We start from the raw sequence: 9,660 nt of genomic DNA, 5'->3' as shown, positions 1-9,660 counted from the left end.
CACTACAAGTGTCTCGGCATGGCTTACAAAAAAATGAGTAGAATAAAACAAATACCACAGCATCCGACAATTGATATACTAATACCCCAGTTAAAATCAATTAAACATTAAAATAATGGAAGAATAAAAAGGGGTTTGCCTGACGCCAAAAAGAATATAACGTCAACACCAGGCGAACCTCTCTGGGGAGCGTATTCCATAGTCAGGGTGGCACTGCAGTGAAGACCCTCCTCCAGGTTCTCACCCTGCTAATCTCCCTCAAGGAGGGCTTCCGGAGCAGGACCTCTGCCTGAGATCTCAAGGGGTGGGAAGGCACATAGGGAAGTAGGTGTCCCTTCAGGTGTCCCGGACCCAAGCCATTTAGGTCTTTATAGGACATAATCAGCACCTTAAATTGGGCCCAGACTTCAATGGGCAGCCAGTGTAACCGAAAGAGGATCAGCGTTATATGTGAATACTGACCGGTTCCCATTAACATCCTAGGTTTTCTGGCTACCTTTGGCATATGTCCCATTAGAGTTTTCCAGGATGGGAACAAGAGATCACTCCTGCAGAGGAGGCCTGGTGTAATGTGGTACCCAGCAACAGCAGGGAGTTGGACCCGATGACCTTCATGGCCCCCTCCAACTCTAACATCTATGATTCTATGGTTCTGTGCCATGGGTGTTAGTGCCTGTAACTTTAAGTTTTGAAACTTTAGAAGCACTGATATAGCAATGGAGCTCTGAAATCAGTTTTTCATACTTGTTTCAGAGAGAAATCCCAGCAAGTGGACAACAGTGCAGAGAAACTGTGCAGAAAAACTATGTCAGTGTGCCTGATATGTCAACAAGAGTTGTTGCCAAAGAATGTAAATAGTGCTGTGTGAGCCATGCTTCCTCTCTAGGATTTGGCATGGCTGGTAGTTCACAGGAGTAGATAATGAACATAGTCAATGGTCTTCAGGTGCTCTCTATCTATTTAAATTCTCAGCTACCTGGGACCCGTTTTAAGGGCATATGATGCCCTAAGCAGTTTGTACAGGCTGGGGGACAGAATGTTTGAGGAGCAAAGCCTGCTCTACCACTGAACAGGTGAAGTCACCTCAGGTGACAGGTGGTAGGAGCAGTAGCAAAGGGTAGAGCTGTGTGTCAAGTGAACTGCACTGCACTTGCTTCTGTTTACAGGAAAGAACACAGAAGCATAGATATTGTACCTGGGGCATGTGATTAAATGATCCTGAAATGATCCTGAAAGAAGCCACATCTTTTAATGGGTCATGAGTGGATATAATCTGACATTCTGAAGAGCCTTTCTTGGAATCCTTATGATGTTATAGATTTAGGGGTGCTTAGCCTATTGTGTAATTAGTGATCATGAGAAAGAAATCAGGTCACATGTTGGTGTTTTGCTGACAGCTTGGTGCAGCAGTGGGATTTTGTTCCCATCAGAAAGCAAGGTAAACAGCAGCACACTTTGAAAAATAAATGACATTTAATATAGTTCATGTGTAAGTGTATCTGCTTTTTAGAAGAAAAAACTGTACTGGTGCTCTTCTTCAAAGGATTTGTGAAGAACAGAATACAGGCCCTCTGGTGGTGGTTGTCATCCATCCATGGGCTGTGCCAGGCAGTGGCAGACCACAGCAGCAGCAGCAGCTTTTACCATTGATGAGTGCTTGGATTTAACCACCTATCAATTTCCCCCAATACACTGTGGAAAATTTAAATTATGGTTAGACACAGTCACTCAATTGCTCAGAGCACTGAACTGAGGTGAAAAAATGGAAACCCCAGAATGGTTTCAGTGGATGGCCCAAGGGGCTCAGCCATTGTCCAAGGCACCACAATTTTTGTTTTTGTTTCTTAACTAAATCAGGTTGATTTTATTTATTCATTTATTTAAATCCCTATTTTTAAAATGCCAATTTGAAAATAAGATGGCTTAAAAAGTGTGAATTAAATAGCACACTAAAGTCTACATTATAATTTAAAATTGAATTTATGAACAAATCCTCCAAACACCATGAATTAAAAACTGTTTTTGTTTGTTTCATTTTGTTTCTACATTTAAGAACAAACCAGGAACAAAAAAAATCCCCTGATCTTCAGCTCATAGATATACATATAATGCAATGGGATGTGTATACTATATTATTATGTAAATAATCAATATTAAGAATATAACATCTCTATTCTGTCCAGTAGCTAACTCTTTACTTCTCAACTGTTACTGGCATTTGGTATTAATAAAGTGCCCTAACTCATGTGCAACAGAGAGAGCCAAAGAAAAACAGTTAGCTTCACAACTGCTCGCTTGTCTCCAAGCAGATATAAATTTTATTGTGCAAGGGGCATATGAGATGTTGCATTGCCAGAGATTTGGGATTCTGATCTTAACTAGTTAGTATACAGGTGCTATTTAGCTATGAACCAGTATGTTTTAATTGCCATAGCAACCAATCCTTATGTATATTTGATCAAGAAAATGGCTGCTTTTGAAAAATAAAGCTTGGGTCCAAATTTAAACTGGATGAACTGCACTGATGGAAATGTATTTCTCTGCTCCCTCTTTCCAATAGCAACTCTTCTAGCCACTTGTAACATGTGAAACAGGCCTCTGTGTAGTCTTTTCAACAACCCAGCATGGGCTAATTTATCTATGGATCTTTTAAGGTTGTGTGTGATTTGTAAACCCCACAAACAACCCACTCAGGTCAGGTTTGTGTACCATGTCAAGCTGCAGTGCTATGCTTCAGGTTGTTGTTGTTGTTGTTGTTTTAATGGTGGCTAGTGTGCATGGGCAAGCTGCATGAATAAATTACACCATGGTGGTTTGTTGTGATTCATGAACAGGTAAATAGATCTTGTGGAAGGGGGTGGTCTGCAGTGTATAAAGAAGAGAAGGATATCCACAAAATGAATATCCACAAAAAGTGAAGAGGCTTTCTGGGAGTACAATCCTCCATTTTGAGAATTGCCCCTTCTCTCTTAAAGAATATAATGCTGATCCAACCTGCTAAATTTGATTTAAACTGTTTTTCTTGGTGATTTAAATATTTCTGATCAAACCTATAAATGGTCTTGATATAGATAATTCTATCATCTAGTTATGAAAAATTAGCAATGTGTATGCATTTGTGAACAGGCCCATAGGCAATGTAGCTATCAAGGGCAGCATAAATCCACACAGTTCTTCATGGAAGTCTGGTGTGTAGAGAAGGAAGCATTGCCTGCCCAAGGGCTCAGATATTTTAATGCAACAGAAGCTTTGAATAGCTGTCCCAGTCTTCTCAAATGAAAAAGAAAACATGATTTGTATTTGTCGTGAAGTATTCACACAACCACTTACTAAATGCCTAAAGTCATTCCACATTTACCCACATTTCAGATCATTTTTCAAGTCTAAATGAAATACCTTGTAAAAGGAGTGGGCATTAAAATAAAGAATTCATTAAAAGGATAAGAAGACTTTCAGCTGAACCAAGCAAGGAACACACATAAACAAGGAAGGAATGGGGAACATTTTGCCATCTATTGTTCCCAGCATTAGGCTCTTCTCCAGGGAGTCCTTCCTTCTCATTAGGTGGCCTCATTTGTATTTGAGTTTCATCTTCAATATCTGGCCTTCTAAAGAGCAGTCAGGGTTGATCGCCTCTAAGACTGGTTTAATCTCCTTGCAGTCCAAGGGACTCACAGGAGTCTCCTCCAGCACCACAATTCAAAGACCTCAATTCTTTGGCACTCAGCCTTCTTTATGGTCCAGCTTTCACAGCCATACATTCAAGGAGAATTACAGGCCAGTTAGTCTAATGCCCATTCTGGGAAAGAATTATGAGCTTTTCCATCATAAGGAAAGCTCTAGAAACCCTAGACAAGGAGGGTGGGTTGGTAGTCACACAACATGGTAGCCACACAACAACATTTGTCAAAGGTCCTGCCTGACAAACCTTGTGGAATTCTATGAAAAGATTTCAAAGTGGCTAGACAGATGGTACATGGTGGGTTTCAGCAGGGCCTTTGAGAAAGTGCCACATGATATCTGGGTTAAGAAACTGATGAACTTTGGGATAGATCGATGGACTTTCTGATGGATTAGGGCATAACTGATTGACCACAATCAGAGGGTAACTGTCAGTGGGAAGTCATCAGGATGACAGTCACTGATGAGAGGATTTCCCCGGTGCTCAGTTCTGGTCCCATTTCTGTTCAACCTCTTTATCCATGACCTGGGGAGCAGGGGAATCAGTCTGCTGACCAAATTCACAGACAATACCAAAGTGGGGGGTGCTGAGCACATCTGGGAAGCAGGTACTCAAAATCCAAAAGGATCTACACAGACTGTGGAAGTGGGTGGGGGACAACAGGATGGTGTTTAATGTGGGTAAGTGGAAGGTCTTGCACTTGGGACACAGGAATAGGTACAGGTTGGGGGACAAGTAGCTGGAGAGCAGCCCCTATGAAAGGGATCTCAGAATAGCAGGTTAAACATGGGCCAGCAGTGTGACATGGCAGTTAAAAAGGCATACATCATGCCTGGATGTATAGCCCAGAGGGTGACTTCCAGGTTGAGGAAAGTGTTATCACTCCTCTGTAAGACTCTGGTTCGCCCATAACTGGAGTACCATGTCCCATTCTGGGCTCCATGGAGTGACATAGCTAGTCTAAAATCAGTTCAGTGTAGGGTCACAAGATGGTAGCAGGATTGAGAGAAATGACATGTGAAATAAGATTGAGGGATCTGGGTCTTTTCTGCCTGGAGGAAATTCAGAGGGGATCTTATAACAGCATATAGGTATGTGATGGGATGTTACACAGTAGGGGGTCATGACCTGTTCTCCCCTGCAGTGGAGGAAAGGATGTGGTCCAATGGGGCAAAGCCTAAGGAATCAGATGTTAGGTTTGATGTCAGGAAGTACTTAGGAAGTATGACCTGTAGGATATGGAAAGGGCTTCCATGGGAGGTGATGGGGGCCCTGTCAGTGAGGGTGTCAAAAGAAAGATTGGACAACCGCATGGATATTACATGAGCAGATCTGGCTGGAGCTGGGGGTCAGACTAGATGAATCAGAAGGCCCCTTCTGACTAGGTATGTTTCTATATTGGCTGCCAAGAGATACATGGTATGCACTGTAAACCAGAATTGCCTATTTAAGCCACCATGATTAATCATGATTGCGTGAGCCTGCATACAAGCTGGTTTCATGCAGTACTCAACAATGGTTTGGCAGTATTATGATGAATCACAGTTAGTCTCTTGTGCTTATAATCCATATGTTAATTTGAATAGTTTCAACAATTCAATTACTCTAGGATAGTGGTGGTGAACCTTTGGCACACATGCCGCAGCAGGCCTGTAGAGCCCTCTCTGTTGGCACGTGAGCCAAGTCGGCCCAGCATCACCCCAGCAGCTGAGCATCGGATAACAGCGCACAGAGGGGCCATGCGCATTCTCGGAAACGAGTAGCGACACCAGGCGATGATGTCAGCTGCAGTTCATTAGCTGTGACTTGTCCAAGCTTTCACATGGCCGGTCAGTGCACTGGACTGGCTGTGAGTTGTTTTTTCTAAACTAAAACCTCAGTATTCAGGTTTTATTGCAGTGTTGGCACTGTGATAAATAAGTGGGTTTTGGGTTACAGTTTGGACACTTGGTCTCTAAAAGGTTTGCCATCACTGCTCTAAGAGGAGATCTGACAGTTCAAATATCTACTGATAACTAAGCAGATGAACAAAAGATACATTATCCCTGGAAAAAGCTCTGTTATGGTGTTGTCTTTCCCTTCATTTCTGCTTAAGTTCACCATGGTTTTGCATGCTTAACTATGCAACTCACTACCTTGGGACCCTCTGCAAATCATTACAATGGACATTTCTCTTTATGCAGGCACATAAGAAAATGTCTTGGAATAGAATCAAGGAATAAACGAGAACACAAGGTTCTCTCTGCTTGGGATTTTACCCCTCTTGTCACGCCGTCTCACGATGTCAAAGAAGGGTTCCAGCTTTCGAGCCAAAGGAGAAAGACCGGATGGTTTAGCTGCCTTGCAAGCTGCTAATGAAGAGCTCAGGGCAAAGCTCACAGACATTCAAATAGAACTCCAGCAAGAAAAGAGTAAGGTGTGCATATTTTTGTTTACCCCATTGTTCAAAAGGAAAACCATCCCAGTACCGCTGGTTTCCACTCACCTGTTACCATGAAGAAATAAACCTTACATAAGTATTCTGTAGCTCTCTTCCTGTGCTGAATGAAATCACATAATTTTGCATATTGCATCACAGCATGATTGTTTTAATAAAGAACCATGACTGTTTTAATAAAGAACTATGCCTGTGATAGCATAATGTGTGTCAATATGTTAGATTCATTTTGGTAATAGGATTTGAGCATGGTCCTGGATCTGTAAACTGGGTAGCTGATCATTAGAAAGATGCAGTCTATATTAAGCAGGATCCTTTTCTCAATATTATTGTTGAGGAAGGAAGCATGAAGGTTATTTAAAATCTATTCTTTCTATCAATGCTCATTTTGATGAATTATTTAGATATTCTCTAATTAGTCCCCTATGGAGGCAAGAGCAGCTGTATTGTCAGCATGTTTATACACCAAGAAGTATTTATGAATACTTGGGGGCAGGGAAAGATGGCGTAAATCTATAAATACATGAAACAGGTTGTTTTGGCAATTTCTGTTGAGCACAATCTAGCTCTTAATTCTAAAATTAAATTATTCATGCTTAATGTGTTATGTTGACAGCCTGGAATGTAGGAATATGTATCTGATTTAGGGTAGCCGACCAAACCTGGAGACAAATTACACCTGCTCAAAATTCTGGTTTGCATTAACTTTCAAATTAACTGCTCTGCAGAGCAGCAGAGGCACAGGCTGGGAGAGAGCACTGAGTGGCCAGGGGACTGGCAAAGGCAGGGTAGGAGCTGGGCAGGGGAGCAGAGGGCCAGGAGCAGCAGAGAGGAAGGGGGCGGGGCCAGAGGGGCTAGAGGGGCCAGGAGGAAGCAGACAGGCGGGGCCACCGGCCTGAGGGACTGATAAGGCAGCACTCAGCCACTGCAAGCCCTTTTGGCTCTGGCCTCTTGGCAGAGCAGCAGAGGAACAGGCTGGGAGAGAGCGCTGAGTGGCCAGGGAACTGGCAAAGGCAAGGTAGGAGCTGGGCAGGGGAGCAGAGGGCCAGGAGCAGCGGAGAGGAAGGGGGCGGGGCCAGAGAGGCTAGAGGGGCCAGGAGGAAGCCGACAGGCGGGGCCACCGGCCTGAGGGACTGATAAGGCGTCGTCCCTTGTCTGCATCCCTTAGCTGCGGCCCGGGCTATCCAGAGACTCCCTTCCCTGAGACACAGAGGTTTGTTTGTTTTGTTTGTGCTGTGCTATGCTATGCTTTGCATTGTTTTTCTTCCAATTTAAATGTAAGTTTATTTTATCCTTGTGTGTGTGTGCGAGTGGGCTTTTGTCTGGGAGAACTGGGCGAGTGAGAGGAACTGCAGGACAAACAAGGCAGGGGACCAAGGTAAGGTCTTGGAAGGGATACCAATGGCAGACCAGGAGAGGGCCTTGGCGGGAGTCATGGGTGTTGCTCTCCACTGTGAGAGCCGCAACATGTTCGCCCTTCTCCCCCAGGAGAGGCAGGGATACACTTGCCCTCGGTGCAAGATGGTGACCCTGCTAGAAGAGGAGGAGAGGTGCCTGAGGGCCGAGAGAGCTCTCCAGGGCCCCCCGGAGCAGCCCCCCTCTGGACGGAGGGTTGAGGGAGAGGCCACGGGAGGAGCAGCTGCAGAGACATGGAGGTATGTCACGCACAGGAGGAGGAGGCCAGCACGGCCTCCTCCTTCTCCTGGCACCAATCTGGAGCTGGGAAACAGGTTCTCTCCACTTGAGGAGGCTGGGGCTGATGAGGCCTCGGGGGACCAGCAGGACCCCCGGCCTGGGACGTCAGGCGGCAAGGGGGCCACTGCGGGAGAGGCGAGGGCCAGGACACGGCCGCCCATGAGCACCGGGAAGGTACGGCAGTGGGTGATTGTTGTTGGGGACTCCCTGCTGAGGGGCACTGAGGTGGCAGTGTGCCGCCCCAACCTGGAGACAAGGGAGGTTTGCTGCCTGCCGGGCACACAAATCCGGCATGTGATGGACAGAGTGGAGTGTCTTGTTCGCTCCGGCGGTCATCACCTGCTCCTGGTGATCCACGTGGGCACAAACGATGTGGCCAGGCAGGGTGTGGTTGGGACCACCAGGGACTTTGAGGCCTTGGGGAAGAAACTCAGGGAGCTGAAGGCCCAAGTGGCCTTCTCATCAATCTTACCTGTCCGGGGATTTGGGTCAGGAAGGGACAGGAGGGCCTCCGAGGTGAACGACTGGCTTAGGGTGTGGTGCCAGAAGGAATGCTTCAGGTTCCTCGACCACGGCAATTGTTTTCTTGCCAATGGACTTCTGGCAAGGGACGGGTTACACCTCACGAGGTTGGTGAAAAGGTCCTTTGGAGATGCTCTAGTGAGCTTCGTCCGAAAGACTTTAAACTGAGCCGGGGGGGGGGGTTCAGGCCCCCCAGTAACGTGTCTGCACTGGACAAGTGTGGGGGAAGGATCAGGGCTCTGGGAGCAGGGTTTTAGAGATACTGCAGGGACTGACGGGACTCCTACAGAGAGCGACCAGTATCAGGGAGGATGGGAGGAAGGAGGAGGCTGGGAACTCCAAGGAAAGGAAGCAGTGGGAAAGAGTTGAGGTGCATGTACACCAGTGCTAGGAGCATGGGTAACAAGCAGAAATAGCTTGAAGCTCTCCAGGGAATAGGAGGGTATGATCTGGTGGGAATCACAGAAACTTGGTGGGATGAAAGGCAAATCTGGAATGTGAACATAGAAGGGTATCACTTTTTTAGAAAGGACAGGAAGGGAAAGAGGGGTGTGGGCGTGGCTTTATACGTCAGGGAAGGGATAGGATGCAGTGAGATAGAATGCAGCACAGATGAGGATTCGGTACAGGCTGTCTGGGTGAAACTTAGGGGTTTTGACAGGGAAAGAGACCTGACAGTGGGGGTATGTTATCGCCCTCCAGGTCAACTTGAGACCCTGGATGATGTCCTGACAGGCCAGATTCTAAGGATATCTCAGGGGAGAGACACAGTAATTATGAGAGATTTCAGTCTCCCGAATATTACTTGGGAGACTCACTCGGCGTTGACAGCCAAGTCACATCACTTCCTAGAAGCTATAGCTATAGAGGGAGCATTTTTCACACAGGGTCCGAGAGGCGATGACAGGGGGAAACATCCTTGACTTGGTCTTGACCAATAGGGAGGAGCTGACAGATGAAGTACAGATTAGGGGAGCTCTGGATGCGAGTGATCACTCCATCCTTTGCTTTGAGATCAGGGGACTGAGGACATGCAGCAGGTCAAACACTAGAAGCTGGGAGTTCAAGTGGGCCAACTTTGGCCAATTGAAGGCCAGACTGGGGAGAGTCTCCTGGGATAGGTTACTGGAAGGTAAGCGAGTTCAGGAGGGGTGGATAGCACTCTGAAGGGAGGTTTTGGAGGGGCAAGCCTTGACGATACCTCTAGTCAGTAAGGTGGGAAGGTGGAGGAGAGTGCTGCCATGGATGCGAAAGGAGGTGGTTAGAGGGATTAGACGAAAGAGGAACCTCCGTAGGAGGTTCCTCTTTCGTCTAATCCCTCTAA

At 46.2% G+C, this 9,660-nt stretch overlaps 1 protein-coding gene across 17 annotated transcripts in view; it reads left to right on the top strand.

Moving 5' to 3' along the window:
• The first annotated feature begins 5,959 nt into the window (after positions 1-5,959).
• The window catches only part of JAKMIP3 (Janus kinase and microtubule interacting protein 3), a 90,650-nt gene continuing 86,949 nt past the window's right edge, over positions 5,960-9,660 (top strand). For all 17 annotated transcript variants that reach the window (XM_044420734.1, XM_044420740.1, XM_044420737.1 and 14 more), the window contains exon 1: positions 5,960-6,098. In XM_044420734.1, coding sequence (XP_044276669.1) covers positions 5,964-6,098 — 135 coding nt within the window. In that variant the 5' untranslated portion in view covers positions 5,960-5,963. The remainder of the gene's footprint in view (positions 6,099-9,660) is intronic.

Source organism: Varanus komodoensis, unplaced genomic scaffold (genome assembly GCF_004798865.1).
Source record: "Varanus komodoensis strain SLA01 unplaced genomic scaffold, ASM479886v1 scaffold11, whole genome shotgun sequence".
In the NCBI taxonomy this organism is placed as follows: domain Eukaryota; kingdom Metazoa; phylum Chordata; class Lepidosauria; order Squamata; family Varanidae; genus Varanus; species Varanus komodoensis.
Note: the sequence above shows the minus strand (reverse complement) of the source record. Positions and strands in the feature narration are given on the sequence as shown.